General features: G+C 37.6%; 1 protein-coding gene across 1 annotated transcript in view; it reads right to left on the bottom strand.

The window, feature by feature from the left end:
- Positions 1–19608, bottom strand: part of LOC136246677 (low-density lipoprotein receptor-related protein 1B-like) — a 169954-nt gene that overhangs the window by 19678 nt on the left and 130668 nt on the right. The window contains exons 15-16 of the mRNA XM_066038225.1: positions 18344–18548; positions 3424–3554 (exon numbers count right to left, since the gene is read on the bottom strand). Of these exons, the coding sequence (XP_065894297.1) occupies positions 3424–3554; positions 18344–18548 (336 nt within the window). The remainder of the gene's footprint in view (positions 1–3423; positions 3555–18343; positions 18549–19608) is intronic.

Raw genomic sequence — 19608 nt, 5'->3', positions numbered from 1 at the left:
GAGTTCAGCTACAAAGAAACCATCATGTAGAGAGTTCAGCTGCAAACAAATCACCTGTACAGAGTTCAGCTACAAACCAATCTCCCTGTAGAGAGATCAGCTAGAAGAAGTTTCCTTGTAGAGTGTTCAGCCACAAACAAATCATCCTGTAGAAAGATCAGCTAGAAGAAACTACTTTGTAGAGAGCTCAGCTACAAAGAAACCATTCTGTAAAGAGATCAGCAGCAAACAAATCACCTGTACAGAATTCAGCTACAAACAAATCACCCTGTAGAATGATCAGCTAGAAGAAGTCACCTTCAGCTACAAAGAAACCACCATGTAGGGGGTTCAGCTAGAAGAAGTTACCTTGTAGAGAGTTCAGCTACAAAGAAACCATCATGAAGAGAGTTCAGCTGCAAACAGATCTACCTGTAGAGAGTTTAGTTAGAAGAAGTTACCTTGTAGAGAGTTCAGCTACAAAGAAAGCATTCTGTAAGAGCTCAGCTGCAAACAAATCACTTGTACAGAATTCAGCTACAAACAAATCACCCTGTAGAGAGATCAGCTAAAACAATTATCTTGTAGATAGTTCAGCTACAAACATATCACCCTGTAGAGAGATCAGCTAGAAGAAGTCACCTTGTAGAGAGTTCTGTTACAAAGAAACCACCATATAGAGAGTTCAACTGCAAACAAATCACCCTGTAGAAAAATCAGCTACAAACAAATCCCCTGTAGAAAGATCAGTTAGAAGAAGTCACCTTGTAGAGTTCAGCTACAAAGAAACCACCAAATAGGGAGTTCAGCTAGAAGAAGTTACCTTGTAGAGAGTTCAGCTACAAAGAAACCACCAAATAGGGAGTTCAGCTAGAAGAAGTTACCTTGTAGAGAGTTCAGCTACAAAGAAACCATCATGAAGAGAGTTCAGCTGCAAACAAATCTCCCTGTAGAGAGTTCAGTCAGAAGAAGTTACCTTGTAGAGAGTTCAGCTACAAAGAAACCATTCTGTAAAGAGCTCAGCTGCAAACAAATCACCTATAGAGAGTTCAGCTACAAACAAATCTCCCTGTAGAGAGATCAGTTAGAAGAAGTTACCTTGTAGAGAGTTCAGCTACAAAGAAACTATTCTGTAAAGAGCTCAGCAGCAAAAAAATCACCTGTACAGAATCCAGCTACAAATAAATCACCCTGTAGAGAGAACAGCTAGAAGACGTTACCTTGAAGAGTGTTCAGTTACAAAGAAACCACCATGGACAGTTCTGTAATAAATATATGTATAATATATATAATTTGTACATTTACTGATAAAATCAGAAATATTTAAGGTACATCTGCTTCATCTTTTCTTCTTCCTGTGGTAAAGAAAAAAAGATAGGTTTAAAAAGTCCCAAAGCAGGCCATAGGCCAGCTTTGGGGTATACAAATACAAAAAGAAGTGAAATCTAGTCCAAAACAGCCAAGCTGTAAAAAAGTGTGCGGCCCTCAAAAAGGCTATGGTGAAAAAAGATGTGAAATCCAAGGTGGCGGGCAAAAAATGGCTGTGATGGTAGGTTAATGGTAAAAATTTTAATAACGACAATTCAGGTGAATTTTGTGCCAATTGACCAAGCGGCACCAAAATTCACCTGAATTGTTGTTATTAAAATTTTTACCATTAACCTACCATCACAGCCATTTTTTGGCTGCCACCTTGGATTTCACATCTTTTTTCACCATAGCCTTTTTGAGGCCTGCACACTTTTTTTACAGCTTGGCTGTTTTGGATTAGATAATTATATAGCCAGAACTCAGGAGAGTTTTTATGTCTTTTCTGCTTTTCATGTCAAAGTACTAATAAAGCTGCACTTGAGGATAATAATGATAGTTTTATTTGGTCTAATATATTTTGCGGACTGGACTCACTGACTGGATTATCGGACTGGACTCACTCAATGAGCTGGGAACAGCTTTTAAACAATAGTCCAGACATTATCCATCTCTTACAACACTGGAGACACCACTATTGAGCTAAAATTGCTGATACTGCTCTTCCTTACAAGTCAACAAACTAGTGAGTGCACTAATTAATTAGAATACACATATGATACACGACTACTAGCAGTGATAAACGTGATAAAGGCTATTGTTGTAGTTTAGATGCTTTTCCTTTGTTGTTCCAGTACTTAGCACTAGTGTTAGGGCTGTAGAATGAGCCAGTTTATTTACATAGCCTCATCACCTCGCTGGGCGGTGCCACCTATAGCTACCCTGCTAGGAATTATTACTGACTCATCTCTACAACCCTAGCACTAGTGCTAAAGCAATAAAGGAAAACATCTGCGTTACAACGAAAAGGGACATAATTGCACAGGCCTAAATTTACAGTATAAAGTATTGAATACATTGGGTGAAATACTTGTGTATTATTGAAAATTTCTGTAAATTTTTTAAACCTCTCTTGTTTTAGTGAAGAAAGGGACTCACAATAAAAACCCTGGATATCATCTTATTCGCCTGCTCAAGAGGAGTTGGAAAATCTTTGTTTGGTTGCAGTAAATTCAAGGACACGTAAGTTATGAGTGTTTGTTTACATTATGACAAAGCGTTGTATGCGATTGATTTTTCTTCAAGAATTTTGCATTTGTATTCAGTGAAGAAGCACGAGTAAAGGAAACATTTACCCAGTAATTCATTCCCCTATTCATGGCGAACACAATGGTGAAACGTTTAGCTCTGTACCTCAATTCATTGGTAATTTACAACCATTTTTGTAAGCGCCTGTAATTTATTCTCCCTATACTTGCTGTACAAATCAATTTTTCTATTGTTGCTACTTTGTATGGCTGTAACTCCCAGAGTTATTGGAATATCAAGCTGAAATGTTTCCAGTGGGTACACTTGGTTACATAGATTAATATTTAATAAACATGAATTTGGAATAAATGTGATTATGTCCTGTTTTCGCAGATTCGGTCACCTTTATCACTGCTAGTACTCATGTATCGTAAGTGTATTCTAATTAATTAGTGCGTGCACTAGTTTGTTTACTTGTAAGGAAGAGTAATATCGGCAGTTGTAGCTCGATAATGGTGTCTCCAGTGTTGCAAGAGATGGATAATGCTAGATCATTGTTTAAAAGCTGCTTCCAGCTCAGTGTGTGAGTGCAGTGCATGAGTCCAGTCTGAGAGTCCAGTCCGCGAAATACATTAGGCCGTTTTATTCTGTACAGCACACAATATAGTCATGAAATATGTTTTCAGAGGTGTAACAACTTATTGTATATGTCTTTAAAAAAGCAAAGAGACTTTATGTTCCTGTCATATACATACATGTACAGTAATAGAAACTAACAAAATGATTACCCAAGCGTATCCATCATAGGCACTTGCTTAATCATTTTTATACTATTCACAAACATGTACATTAAATTTTTTATGTAAGTAACATGCATAGCAACAGTACCTGACAAGTTGTGCTAGTGCTGCACTGACATGATTTTCCATTACACACTGAAAAGATTGTTAGTCCTTCTGTGTTGTTAACACTGAATCTGATAGTTGATGATTCAACACTATTGGGGCACTTGCAAGCACCTAACAAAAAATAAATATAATACATGCAAATAATTATTCACTAAGGCAACCATAACAAGAATAGAATAACCGATTCTACAGACTGTGTATTGCATGTAGTATACATAAGCATAACTAGTATAATTGCGTATTTAACAGTATACATACTGCATACTAAGGGGTGGTTCTAGAAAATCTGCTCAATTTCCACTTATAAGAGCAGTTGCAGCACAAGAAAGCTGAATAATACACTCTCTGTGGTTGTAAGATTTCAAAATTACTAACATGTATATAGTTATTTTAGAGACAATTATTCACCTTAAAGTGCTAGAGAAGCTATTTTGAGTGATTTCATGGCGAAACAAAGCTATATATTATTATGAGGTACTACTAATTTACATAAGTATTCTGTTTAGTCATTTCCTTAGCCCATGCCAAGAATTTTGGCTTCTGATTCCTTGACTGTTCTATTAGAGTGTATTAAATAAAAGAGCTTACTGGTTTTAGGAAACTGGTAAAACCCCCTGGAATTGTGCATGATACCAAGTGCAATTTATACAGTGGAAAATGTGTAACGTAAATGTTTATAGCTATAATGCAGCGGCATACCAAAACTATTGTGCACTTTTTGATAAAAGCACCAAAATTGGTACACATGTAGATTATTACCTAACAATCATGTTTGGATATGGAGGCACTCACAATTGTACTCATGGTAGTTATAGCAACAATTTACAAAATGGCTGCCACGCAAATGATTTTAAACACACTTTTAGGAATTTCAGTGCTACCAAGGAAAGTTCATGGCAGCAATTCTGTACAAAATTAACTGTATTTCCTTTAGTAGAACCATTCTAAATCTTTATTAATACAAACAATGCAAATTTGGTCATTTTATCTTATTCATAATGGACTATTACTGTACGATTGATTATTGTAGTTATTAATACTAGAATAATATAATATTATAAACTCTCTGAGTGTGTGATACAAATTTGAACTTTGCTCAATTTATTGGATATACTCAATGACATGCATAGTTGTTCTGAAATCTCATGTGCTAGCTCCAGCAGTGCATTAGTAAGTTCCGGGAATGAATTCTATAATATTATAGTCCATCCAGATTTTGTTGCCATGTCTAGCAAACACTGACATGGTGTCACATCCAGTTAGTGCATGGAACAGAGGAAGGGCACACGACTTCTCTGATCCCAGATGAGCTTCAATTTGATGGGCTGCCATATATTGCAAAGTATTTCCTGATCCAATTGCTACCCAAACTTCATCTTTAGCTGGTAGAGTTTCAGCTACCATCATTGCCAACATATCTGTATCAACAGTACGTAGTAATATTTGATGATGGCCATGTTGTTTTCTTGTGCAGAACTATGATGGAGAGATGAGATGGCATCTACCTGTTTATGCATGTGTTTAACATTGTTATAATAATATCAAAATCTGGGCAATGGAAAGTACTGCTGCATGGTGTTGAAAACTCATAAAGTTGGTCCTTGATACTTGGGCCTTCCAACACCATACTTACTAGTGAAAACAGCAAGTGTGCATGGTACAGACCTTTCCTGACAAAATGATTCAGTAAAGGGTGTGGGAGTCAAACATGTGTCAGTGTACAATCTGTGCAGCACATGCTAGATGAACAACTTCACTGTTACTGTCTTGGTCACAGACTTTGTTAAGTGCAATACCGATATCCTTATCAAATACAAGCATAACATCTCTCCCCTTACTCGGAGCTTGCATATCTGGAAAATGTGCAAACAGTCTTTGCTTCAATTGGGTTGAACATGTATGCATTCGTTTGTCACTCATGACTCCAAACTGTTGTATTCTAGACATGTAGAGTTGTGCCATATCAATGAGTTTGAAAACTGGTGAAATGCTTGCTTCCAATTTCTTCAATATACATTACAAGCTCAGCAAACACGATTCCTGATACTTCATCATCTTTACTACTTATTTGTTTCTGAGCAGCCTGCACCTTCCTTGCACAGTTGTACCAACCAATAAACACTTGGTGTGGTACTTAGCTTCCAAGGCTATCATAACACCTAAACTCAGTTTGGCCAAGAGAAGACTGTCTCCAGTGAGTTCAGCACACTTGTGTACACGTTGGTCCACTTGAACAGTTGTCACCTCATGTAGGCCATCAGTACCTGGTCCACCTTCTTCACCACAGAAAAAACACAATTCCCCCACCAGACTTAAGTAAAGACTGTAATATAGTACACTCGTGTGGAGCATCATCTACTTCTCGGCTTTGATGCTCTCTATTTCCTGCTCTTTGTAGCATATGCTTGTTGTAATGGAGCTTACATGTCTTATGCTAATTAGACTTATTATAATCATACTGCTTCAATGCCTTGTCCTTCATTCAGTCTGTCAAATGGCAAGGTCCGTGGTAACTTTCCCAATTCATATTAAGACCAGCTTCTAAGCAAGTGATTGATATCCCTTTCCAACGTCATTCCTTTTTTGAATTCAAAAGAGAAGTTCTACTGTCACTTCCTGACATAGCTATTAAAATAACACAAAACTCCTGCTTTGTACCAGCTGGCTGCTGAGATGAAGATGTTTCCCAAATATCAATATATATATATATATATATATTGTACTTTGCGTGGGAGGATCAAAGCGATGCCGCATATCGTATTCTCCATACAGTACTAATCAACTGCATAACAGCAAATACAGTACACTTATGCGCTTAATTGGGCAGATACAGCACACTTGGGCAAATACAGCACACTTGGGAAAATACAGCACACTTGGGCAAATACAGTGCAGTTATGCGGAGAATTTATTTGTGGAATGTTACATAAACAATTCTGTAAATCGCTAAAACCAGCAAAACTAATCCTACGAGTTCATTCTACGGCTAGGAATAGATTGTATAAACACTTACTGATCGTCTGATCACGAAGCTTTTAAAACACGACTCCACTAAGACAGCACGACTGATAACGTGCGTGACATTGTAAATCGCTAAAACTAGCCAAACTAATCCTATTAGTTCGTTCTACAACTAGAAATAGAATAGTTAAAGACTTACTGATATCCTTATCTAATCCAAAACAGCCAAGCTGTAAAAAAGTGTGCGGCCCTCAGAAAGGCTATGGTGAAAAAAGATGTGAAATCCAAGGTGGCGGCCAAGAAATGGCTGTGATGGTAGGTTAATGGTAAAAATTTTAATAACGACAATTCAGGTGAATTTTTGTGCCAATTGACCAAGCGGCACCAAAATTCACCTGAATTGTTGTTATTAAAATTTTTACCATTAACCTACCATCACAGCCATTTTTTGGCCGCCAGCTTGGATTTCACATCTTTTTTCACCATAGCCTTTCTGAGGGCCGCACACTTTTTTTACAGCTTAGCTGTTTTGGATTAGATTTAATTTCTTTTTGTATTTGTATACCCCAAAGCCGGCCTATGGCCAGCTTTGGGACTTTTTTAACCTATGTTTTTTTCTTTACTACAGGAAGAAGAAAAGATGAAGTAGATGTACTTTAAATATTTTATCAGTAAATATACAAATTATATATACTGTATAATACATATGTGACCGGATTTGCGAAAAGGGGTCTTCCACACACATCCAATTTGCCAACTTTGACAATTGATAACTTCAGATTGAAAAGAGCTATTGCCTTGAATTTTGGACAGTGGTGAGCACCAATATAGCTGAATACGTGGTGAAATTTTCAGGTTAATATGTTACTTGAACACTGAGTTATGGTCTCCAACGGTTACGGAATTGGATGTGTGAGGAAGACCCCTTTTCGCAAATCCGGTCACATAATATTATATTGATTACAGAAATCTCAATGGTGGTTTCTTTGTAACTGAACACTCTACAAGGTGACTTCTTCTAATTGCTCTCTCTACAGGGTGAATTGTTTGTAGCTGAACGATCTACAAGGTAACTTCTTCTAACTGATCTCTCTACAGGTTGATGTGTTTGTAGCTGAATTCTGTATAGGTGATTTGTTTGCAGCTGAGCTCTTTACAGAATGGTTTCTTGTAGCTGAACTCTCTAAAAGGAAACTTCTTCTAACTGATCTTTCTACAGGGCAATTTGTTTCTGGCAGAATTTTCTACAGGGTGATTTCTTTGCAGCTGAACTCTCTACATGGTGGTTTCTTTGTAGCTGAACTCTCCACAAGGTAATTTCTTCTAGCTGATCTCTCTACAGGGAGATTTGTTTGTAGCTTAACTATCTACAAGGTAACTTCTTATAACTGATCTCTCTACAAGGTGATTTGTTCGTAGTTGAATTCTGTACAGGTGATTTGTTTGCAGCTGAGCTCTTTACAAAATGGTTTCTTTGTAGCTGAACTTTCTCCAAGGTAACTTCTTCTAACTGATCTTTCTACAGGGTGATTTGTTTGTAGCTGAACTATCTACAAGGTAATTTCTTCTAGCTGATCTCTCTACAGGGTGATTTGTTTGTAGCTGAATTCTGTACAAGTGATTTGTTTGCAGCTGAGCTCTTTACAGAATGGTTTCTTTGTAGCTGAACTCTCTACAGGGTGATTTGTTTGTAGCTGAAATCCCTACAAGGTAACTTCTTCTAGCTGATCTTTCTACAGGGCGATTTGTTTGTAGCTGAGTTCTCTACAGGGTGTTTGTTTGCAGCTGAATTCTCTACATGGTGGTTTCTTTATAGCTGAACTCTTTACAAGGTGACTTCTTCTAGCTGATCTCTCTACAGGGTGATTTGTTTGTAACTGAACTCTCTACAGGTGATTTGTTTGTAGCTGAACTCTCTACAAGGCGATACTTCTAGGTGATCTCTCTACAGGATTCCTTGTTTCACACTGAACTCTCAACAGGGTGATCTGTTCATAGCTGAACTTTCTACTGGGTGATTTGTTTGCAGCTGAACTCTCTAAATGGTGGTTTCTTTGTAGCTGAACTCTCTACAACGTGACTTCTTCTAGCTGAACTCTCTACAAGGTGACTTGTTTCTAGCTGATCTCTCTACAGGGTGACTTGTTTCTAGCTGAACTCTCTACAGGTGATTTGTTTGTAGCTGAACTCTCTACATGGTGGTTTCATTGTAGCTGAACTCTCTACAAGGTAACTTCTTCTAGCTGATCTTTTTACACTGCATATTTGTTTGTAGCTGAGTTCTCTACAGGGTGATTTGTTTGCAGCTGAACTCTCTACATGGGAGTTTCATTGTAGCTGAACTCTCTACAATGTGACTTCTTCTAGCTGAACTCTCTACAGGGTGACTTGTTTCTAGCTGAACTCTCTATAGGTGATTTGTTTGCAGCTGAACTCTCTACATGGTGGTTTCTTTGTAGCTGAACTCTCTACAAGGTAACTTCTTCTAGCCGATCATTCTACAAGGTGATTGAGTTTTTTGCAGCTGAACTCTTTACATGGTGGTTGCTTTGTAGCTGAACTCTCTAAAAGGTGACTTCTTCTAGCTGAACTCTCTACAGGATGATTTGTTTGCAGCTGAACTCTCTACGTGGTAGTTTCTTTGTAGCTGAACTCTCTACAATGTGACTTCTTCTAGCTGAATTCTCTACAGGGTGACTTATTTTAGCTGATCTCTCTACAGGGTGACTTGTTTCTAGCTGAACTCTCTACAGGTGATTTGTTTGCAGCTGAACTCTCTACATGGTGGTTTCTTTGTACCTGAACTCTCTACAAGTTAACTTCCTCTAGCTGATCTTTCTACAGGGTGATTTGTTTATAGCTGAATTCTCTACAGGGTGATTTATTTGCAGCTTAACTCTCTACAAGGTGACTTCTTCTAGCTGAACTCTCTACAGAGTGATTGATTTTTTTTGCAGCTGAACTCTCTACATGGTGGTTTCTTTGTAACTGAACTCTCTACAGGGTGATTTATTTGTAGCTGAACTCTCTACAGGGTGATTTGTTTGTAGCTGAACTCTCTACAGGGTGATCTGTTCATAGCTGAACTACCTATAAGGTAACTTCTTCTAGCTAATCTTTCTACAGGGCGAATTGTTTGTAGCTGAGTTCTCTACAGGGTGATTTGTTTGCAGCTGAACTCTACATGGTAGTTCTTTGTAGCTCTACAATGTGACTTCTTCTAGCTGAACTCTCTACAAGGTGACTTGTTTCTAGCTGATCTCTCTACAGGGTGACTTGTTTCTAGCTGAACTCTCTACAGGTGATTTCTTTGCAGCTGAACTCTCTACATGGTTTATTTCTTTGTAACTGAACTCCCTGCAAGGTGACTTCTTCTAGCTGAACTCTCTACAGGGTGATTTGTTTGTAGCTGAACTCTCTACAGGGTGATCTGTTCATAGCTGAACTACCTATAAGGTAACTTCTTCTAGCTAATCTTTCTACAGGGCGATTTGTTTGTAGCTGAGTTCTCTACAGGGTGATTTGTTTGCAGCTGAACTCTACATGGTAGTTTCTTTGTAGCTCTACAATGTGACTTCTTCTAGCTGAACTCTCTACAAGGTGACTTGTTTCTAGCTGATCTCTCTACAGGGTGACTTGTTTCTAGCTGAACTTTCTACAGGTGATTTCTTTGCAGCTGAACTCTCTACATGGTTTATTTCTTTGTAACTGAACTCCCTGCAAGGTGACTTCTTCTAGCTGATCTCTCTACAGGGAGATTTATTTGTAGCTTAACTCTCTACAGGTGAATTGTTTGCAGCTGAACTCTCTACATGATGGTTTCTTTGTAGCTGAACTCTCTACGAGGTAATTTCTTCTAGCTGATCTCTCTACAGGCCGATTTGTTTGTAGCTGAACTCTCTACATGATGGTTTCTTTGTAGCTGAACTCTCTACAAGGTGATTTCTTCTATAGCTGATCTTTCTACAGGGTGATTTGTTTGTAGTTGAACTCTCTACATGATAGTTTCTTCGTAGCTGAACTCTCTACAAGGTGATTTCTTCTATAGCTGATCTTTCTACAGGGTGATTTGTTTGTACTTGAACTATCTACATGATGGTTTTCTTTGTAGCTGAACTCTCTACAAGGTAACTTCTTCTAGCTGATCTCTCTACAGGACAATTTGTTTGTACCTGAACTCTCGCACGATTGCTTCTTTGAAGCTGAACTCTCTACAAGGTGATTTCTTCTAGCTGATCTTTCTACAGGGTGATTTGTTTGTAGCAGAACTCTCTACAAGGAAACTTCTTCTAGCTGATCTCTCTACAGGGAGATTTATTTGTAGCTGAACTCTCTATACATGATTTGTTTGCGGCTGAATTCTCTACATGATGGTTTCTTTGTAGCTGAACTCTCTACAAGGTAACTTCTTCTAGCTGATCTCTTTACAGGGTGAATTGTTTGTAGCTGAACGATCTACAAGGTAACTTCTTCTAACTTATCTCTCTACAGGGTGATTTGTCTGTAGCTGAACTCTCTACAAGGAAACCTCTTTTAACTGAGCTCTGTACAGGGTGAATTGTTTGTAGCTGAACTATCTACAAGGTAACTTCTTCTAGCTGATCTCTCTACAGGATGATTTGTTTGTAGCTGAACTATCTACAAGGTAACTTCTTCTAGCTGATCTCTCTACAGGGTGATTTGTTTGTAGCTTAATTCTGTATAGGTGATTTGTTTGCAGCTGAGCTCTTTACAGAATGGTTTCTTTGTAGTTGAACTCTCTACAAGGTAACTTCTTCTAGCTGATGTATCTACAGGGTCACTAGTTTGTAGCTGAATTCTCTACATGGTGGTTTCTTTGTAACTGAACTATCTATAAGGTGACATCTTCTAGCTGATCTTTCAACAGGGTGATTTGTTTGTAACTGAACTCTCTACAAGAAAACTTCTTCTAACTGATGTCTGAACAGGGTGAATTGTTTGTAGCTGAACTCTCTACAGGGTGATTTGTTTGTAGCTGATCTCTATACAGGTTACTTATTTCTAACTGATCTCTTGAATTCTGTTCAGGGTGACTGCTCTGTTAGGATGACTGCTCTATTAGAGTATCTCGATCTCGCACTTGCTGCACCAAGTTGGATTTCGTGTTATAACTCCGTGGCTTTAAGTCTGATTTTTCTACACCATTGAAGAGCCTTTCTAAGATGATAACTCCATCTGTACAGCGATTTTCAAAGCATTACCCCAAGTGGTTTATCTGGTAGGCGTGGCAAGCATAATAATAATAATAATAATAATATTAATAATAATAATAAATTAGCTAATCTCGATTGCGTAATTGTTACACACTGTTGATTTTTTCGCTGTATCTTCCTGGTTTTTAGCTCGATTTCTTTCAAACCACAAAAGGTTTGAGGTTCAATAGTTAACCTATTCACCCACCGATTTTCAGCTTCTTCCCATACGCGGTTTACCCTGTAGGCGTGACAACATATTGGTGTTATTTTTCGTGCATAATCGCTCATAACTCTTTGCCTGTTTATGGTATTCCAGCCAAAGTTGGTACAGAGATGCGCCTTTATACCCCCCTTCTGTGTGCCACATTTCAAGGCAATCGGATAACGCGTTCGCGTTTTATAGCAGTTTTTGTAAGTGTGCGAAAAGAGGAAGAAAAATAAGAAGAAAAAAAACGAAGAAACTAAGCCAATTTTTGAAGTCGCATATCTCAGGAATGCCTGAAGCGATTTCGCTCAAATTTGGAATGTGGAGTACTGAAGTTGGAGGGAATGTACACAGCAAAATTTGTCTTGTTTCATCTAGGCAGCACAGAGCTACGGAGGTGCGAAAATTGCGTTTTCTTTCTTCCTGTCAATATACTCACGGGGTTGCGCGCCGACTTCTTGGGCCGCACGACACACTACCGTATGTCTTGATCACCGAAAATTGCAGCAGTTTGAGTACTAGAGAAAATCGCTCCAAGCCAGACGCGACCAGGAGGTACAATATAATACTTAAAGCACCGCCTTGCTTGTGTGTACGAAAAATACAGTACTCGAGGGGTGTCTCGAGGCAAATACAACACTCGGCTTTGCCTCGTGCTGTATTAGCCCCTCGACACACACCCTTGTACTGTATTTTCCGTACACACGCGCGGCGGTGCTTTAACTCTAACATAAGTTTAAACTTCTGACATGGTTGTGTTGACATGCTAGGCAACATTGAGTCCAATGGAACTAAGAATGACCTGATACACAATTATGGTGCAATGATATAATATTGTATGAATATACACATGCACAAACCTTTCTGTAACTAGTAACTTTAAAACTTTCAATAAGAAACTAAACTAAATACTGTTGAGCTGTTCAATTAGTAAAGGTACCATGTGCTTTGAGTGCTCTATTTACAGAATAGATGCCATGTGTTCTCTATGCATATGATAATAATTATATTTGCTTGCTATCAGGGGTGGCTCCAGAGGAGTTTCTGAGGTTTCCAGAAACCGGTCATGTTCAGATCAAGATACTCTAATAGAGCAGTCAATCATTCTAATAATGCAGTCACAGTATTCAGAGTAGAAGTGTAGCAAGCTTTTTAGCTACAAATAAGGATTTTTATGTACTTTATCAGTGATATTTTATATAGTTAGTGGATAGAAGTTATTCTCAGCGGTGATTACCTTTTTTGGTCTTCACCCAAAAATCTAGATATGCTCCCGTCACCAAAAATCCTGGAGCTGCCTATCATTATTGTGCAGTTGTTTACTTGTTTATATGTTTATTTGGTTATTGTGTACTGTTGTGGAAAAGTTTTTAGCTGTTTCAACAAAATATACCGTAGTGTTTTCATAGCAGCCATATTGTAAACAGTTGTTATGGCTACCATGAGTACATTTGTGAGTGCCCCCATTTGATTATTAGGTATTAACCTACATGTGTACCATATTTGGTGCTTTTATCAAAAAATGCACAATAGGCTTGATATGTTGGACTATGCTGTTGCACTACTAGTGTTTCACAATTATGCTGCTGCACTACTAGTGTTTCACAATATGCTGCTGCATTACTAGTGTTTCACAATATGCTGCTGCACTACTAGTGTTTCACAATATGCGGCTGCACTACTAGTGTTTCACAATATGCTGCTGCACTACTAGTGTTTCACAATTATGCTGCTGCACTACTAGTGTTTCAAAATATGCGGCTGCACTACTAGTGTTTCACAATATGTCGCTGCACTACTAGTGTTTCACAATATGCCGCTGCACTACTAGTGTTTCACAATATGTCGCTGCACTACTAGTGTTTCACAATATGCCGCTGCACTACTAGTGTTTCACAATATGCCGCTGCACTACTAGTGTTTCACAATATGCCGCTGCACTACTAGTGTTTCACAATATGCCGCTGCACTACTAGTGTTTCACAATATGCTGCTGCACTACTAGTGTTTCACAATATGCTGCTGCACTACTAGTGTTTCACAATATGCCGCTGCACTACTAGTGTTTCACAATATGCGGCTGCACTACTAGTGTTTCACAATATGTCGCTGCACTACTAGTGTTTCACAATATGCCGCTGCACTACTAGTGTTTCACAATATGCAGCTGCACTACTAGTGTTTCACAATATGCCGCTGCACTACTAGTGTTTCACAATATGCCACTGCACTACTAGTGTTTCACAATATGCCACTGCACTACTAGTGTTTCACAATATGCCGCTGCACTACTAGTGTTTCACAATATGCGGCTGCACTACTAGTGTTTCACAATATGCCGCTGCACTACTAGTGTTTCACAATATGCGGCTGCACTACTAGTGTTTCACAATATGCGGCTACATTACTAGTGTTTCACAATATGCGGCTGGACTACTAGTGTTTCACAATATGCCGCTGCACTACTAGTGTTTCACAATATGCCGCTGCACTACTAGTGTTTCACAATTATGCTGCTGCACTACTAGTGTTTCACAATATGCGGCTGCACTACTAGTGTTTCACAATATGCCGCTGCACTACTAGTGTTTCACAATATGCCGCTGCACTACTAGTGTTTCACAATATGCCGCTGCACTACTAGTGTTTCACAATATGCCGCTGCACTACTAGTGTTTCACAATATGCCGCTGCACTACTAGTGTTTCACAATATGCGGCTGCACTACTAGTGTTTCACAATATGCGGCTGCACTACTAGTGTTTCACAATATGCGGCTACATTACTAGTGTTTCACAATATGCGGCTGGACTACTAGTGTTTCACAATATGCCGCTGCACTACTAGTGTTTCACAATATGCCGCTGCACTACTAGTGTTTCATAATATGCCGCTGCACTACTAGTGTTTCACAAGCTGATATCTGTATGTACCTATTAAAAATAGCTTCACCACCAAAAGTGTTGTTCAAGTGAAAACAAGAAACAGGTAGGCATGAGGCTATTATGCTCCACAAATTGAGCATTATGCTTTTGAGTAATGTTCAAAAATCACCTATTATGCTTTGAGAATTGTCCATTATTTCCAAAATTATGCCACCATAATTAGGTAATAATGCCAGTTTATTGCTACATCAGACCATGCATTTTCATTGATGTTTAAGCTTCCAATAGTCTTGGATTCTTTAGCTGGTTGCTGTATTAGAGTATTTCATTCCAATGTGACTGCTTTATTAGAGTAAATAATATTCAGTAACTACTCTATTACAGTTTCTGACTGCTCTATTAGAGTATTTGTAAAACTGTAAAATTTGGAAAATTGATTTTCCTACCGTTAAAGCTTTATAATCACATCAAATTGCTAGAATGATTCCTGATTCCTACACATACCTATTATGCCCAAAATTATGCTGGCATAATCGCTGCATCCCTAGAAACAAGAGCTGATCTTCATTTATAGCAGCAATTACACGCATGCATTGTGCATGTTATTTACAAGACGCAATGCAAATTTTTTATGTAGATTACAAATTTCTACAGCAACTGTAACCAATTTTGAACAGTTTTAGTTCGTGAGTTTGAAATGTAACCGGAATTGTGAAATGAGGTCTTTCACACATGCTGATTTACTAATTTGTAGATTCATAACTCAATTATGCTATTCACTAGTCATTAGTGAAAACCAACATGGTATAATATTAAATGGATCGACTTTGTGCTTTTCCATTAATGGTTACAGTCTTTTGTGTTATAGAATTGACTGTGCGTGGAAGAATAGATGCCTTTTGTTGAGATTTGTCTTCAATTTGCAGTTCTTTTGTGAACAGTTAATGTTTATTTCATAATTTAAAATGGAAAGTGCACTTTCATTTAATTTATTTGAGAAGTTATAGTCTAAAACACCAATAATGTTTTGTTTTTGCTGTTCTAGGATAATAACATTACTAATCACATCACATTACACTATAATAAATTGTAAATCCTTGCTGTACAATTTAATTTCTCTAACAGAACAGTCAGTAGCTGCAACAGAGCAGTATGGTAAGTACCATTATTTGACATATGCAACTGTTATATTAGAGCACATAAATTCCAAAATAGAATAAACAGCTGGTGCTCATAAGGTTAAAATATTCAGATAGTTGACAAAGTTTGTCCAGTACATCAATGTTGATAGTTTCAAAAACATTATGACTCTTGACTAAACAATAAATGCTTTAACAGTCAGATATGGGATTTAGCAAATTTATTGCAGCACAATAATTATGTAATAGTTGTATCATGTACCTGAGTGATTTGCCTGATATGTACACCCACGCTCTCAGGCCTGATGGCCCTCGAGCTTGGGTGTACATATCAGGAAAATCACAAGAGCATGTGATACAACTGATATGTACCATGCCAATGCAGGCTAAGACCCTGCGGGCGATTACACACCAAAACCAATACGAGATCGACCACTGAATTCATTATATAGACCAACTTGTAAAATTTGATTATGGGACAGCAACAACTAACGTTGTGACTATGTTTGTTAACATAAATGGGCAAATCCTACGGATATCACAGAAATCGATTTAGCAATTTTACAAGTGTTTCAAAGTTGCTGTATCACTTAAACCCCTTCACCGCCACATTTGTAGAGGCTCCAATCTACTGTTCCTAAACTGCTATAACTTACACACCATACCACATAATCCTATTAAACTATATATCAATTTACTCACTATAGAACAAGGAATTCAATTATGAAGCTGTTGTTTACACAAGAGTAACTACAAATGCATTATATAACTTTAAAGTACGAAAATCAATCTAAGTGAACCAAACGTAAAATTGCACTACTTTACAGGCTAGAATTGTTTATAATAACACAATAAACATCACTAACCAGTTTACAGTTGAAGCAATTATCTCTAAGTCTGGTTTTTCAACATTTGAGCAAGTGCGCATGCGCATACAAGCATGAGGTCACTGTTTCGAGGCATACAAAAGTAGCAACACGCCACTCCAACCTATATAATCCCTCTCCTTGCTGTTTCTTTTTATTAGTAGTGCCATTATCACGTCGAAGAATCGTCTACAATGCTTGTTATCAACATTCCAAAAGTACGCGATTGCATCATCTAACCGCGCAATAGTGCGCAAGAGACCAGTTATCCCTGTTCCCGTTCACTTAAGGGCGTGCCCACTACAGGATAAGCGCAGGGGATACTAAAATGCTCGGCTGAAGTTACAGAGCGTTTAGAATGTGATGCTATGGGTGTTTATAATTGGAAACCGCCCGGTGAGAGGGTTAAACACTGATTACACAGTTTTCTAAACATCCAGAGGGGTATGGTTTGCTGTAGAGTGGTTACCTTGTGATGTACAAAAAGTGGGCATGGTACGTAATCAAACACGTGGATAAGCGCTTGTAAATTACCTATGACACTAGTTCTCACCTTGAACTTTTGTGTATCAACTCATAGGGTGGTAAGGGAGTCAAATTGCCTCCATCTGAGTGCTGTAGGATGGAAAATCGGTTTCATGGTTTTCATCACGTGAGCAATAATAAACTTTCACAATTGAATACTGCCAGGATTCTTATAAAAAACAAGCCAACGTTACCTCACCAGATATCAAGGACATGGTTTAACTAAATAAACCGTGGCCAACCATGGTTTAACTTAAATGTACCATGGCCAGCCATGTTTAACTTAAATGTACCATGGTAAGCCAGGGTTTATGAGACATGTACCCTGAAATTGCCTTTGAAGTTAGGTGGCTTCATGGTACATGTTTTTTAAAATCTAGCTTGAAAATGCAAGCACTGATTTTTGAAATGTATTTTAACATTCATGGAGATTGTGAGAATAATAGACTAAAATTTGAACACATTGATAAATGTAGACACCATTCTAAGGTTTCACTTTCCAGGTTCCAGTCAGGTTGAAAAGTCAAGACGATTGATATACGTAGCACAGCTATATCATGACAAAACACGGCTATAACAATCTATCACAAGCTATCAATCTACCTAGAACAGTCACAATAATCCAAAATCGACTTATTTGACCACTAGAGGGGCAAGTGCCATAAACTACCTCACTTTACCATCCATAATTGCTTCTATAAGTGTGTTAAGGCCTCTAAAATCATTATCACTTTAATTTTAAACTGTTGTACAGTATAACTGCTATATTATGGCTTCAAATCAGAGGCTGAACAGTTATATTCAACTGTAAACAATGTTGAGGGGCTATTTTTAACCATTGCTAGCTGCTTAGGCTATAGATCTACACTATTATTAGGCTCTATCAGAGTGAAATCAAATGTCTGGATCTTCGCAGCATCATAAGGTTTGACCATGATACTCTTCTACTTTGGAACAAGAGCAGATTTTTAGAACTGCCCCTGAGCATAATACATTGGTAAACATTAAAAGCATAATAGGTTGGTGTCCATATAACCAAACACAACTGACCCAACTGTTCACGAAGAATATACATAGATTGTGTGAACACTGTATGTACATACCTGTTGATTCAAAAACAGTTAGTTGAGGACCAGTAGAGACATTGAATCTTCCTACAGTAGTTAATCTCTGTTCATAATTAATAAGCTCCACCAACTGATCAGATGTAAATGTACTGAACTCATATGTAATCTTGAGAGAAACTTTCTCAAAAGTGTCTAACATTACAAACTGAACACTTGTTGCATCGATGACTGCATTGCTAATCTGTAAATATGTACAGTTTAAGAGTATACATAGTGACATATGTATAACAATGAGCATATATATTATAGTTATAAAGTATTAGTATTGCATAAATGTCTATGAAAATTGTAGAATAACTACACACATAACTTGATACCTAGGATAAAACACCTGTATATCAGGGGCATATGGAGAATTTTTCCGATGTAATTGGTGATTTCAGATATGGTAGTGAGTCACAAACCCACATGTCTGGGGGCACAGCCGACAGAGTTTTAGCATTTAATCACTTCAAATTTACTGAGATGTGCAATACGTACGTATATCAATAATATTTCTTACTGTGATAATTTCTATATTGTGATTGTAATATAATTGTTTACATATTACTGTCATGTATAATGGTGTAGCACTTTTACTCAAAGCTTACTGAAAAATGATGTTTAAGACAGTACAGCAAAACTCATTTTGTTCGATACAGATTTCCAGTAGATTAGGCAGGACTATGTTGTGTTCTATTACTACTTTTCATTTATATGTAACACATTTGTTACGTAAATTTTTACCATGGTTTCATGCTGATTTATATGTGATAATTTATCGTATAGTGTGTAGTAATCATGATATGCAGTATATTAATGAAGTAGTTCTACAGTATATCACGCAACAGTACTGAGATTTATGATTGGCCAATGCTTATAACGGTTCCTTTTAGCCCCTAAATATCCATTATGGTTTATGACTGGTCAGGTATTGTAGTGATCCAAACATGCATACATATGTATATATCCAAATATATATCCAAATCGTACAATCAAATACAAAAAAGCTCTTTATTAAGTTGCTACATGATTCTTTGTTAGCATTTTTAATACACATTTCAAATTTATATTTGATATGAACTTTCTATTAGAATAATTTTGACTGCTACCTTGTAGTAAAATGCTTACTCATATTCCACTTTTGAAGAATAAATCCTGTTACACTGTGGCTGTCTTCCTCGACCTGTCCTATTTTTTCTACAATAATGTAGTGCCAAACTACGTATATAGTCTGGTTTTCCTGCTGCAAGCTCACAAGT

The sequence above is a fragment of the Dysidea avara genome, chromosome 2 (assembly GCF_963678975.1).
Source record: "Dysidea avara chromosome 2, odDysAvar1.4, whole genome shotgun sequence".
Lineage (NCBI taxonomy): Eukaryota > Metazoa > Porifera > Demospongiae > Dictyoceratida > Dysideidae > Dysidea > Dysidea avara.
This window is presented reverse-complemented; position numbering and strand designations above follow the sequence as displayed.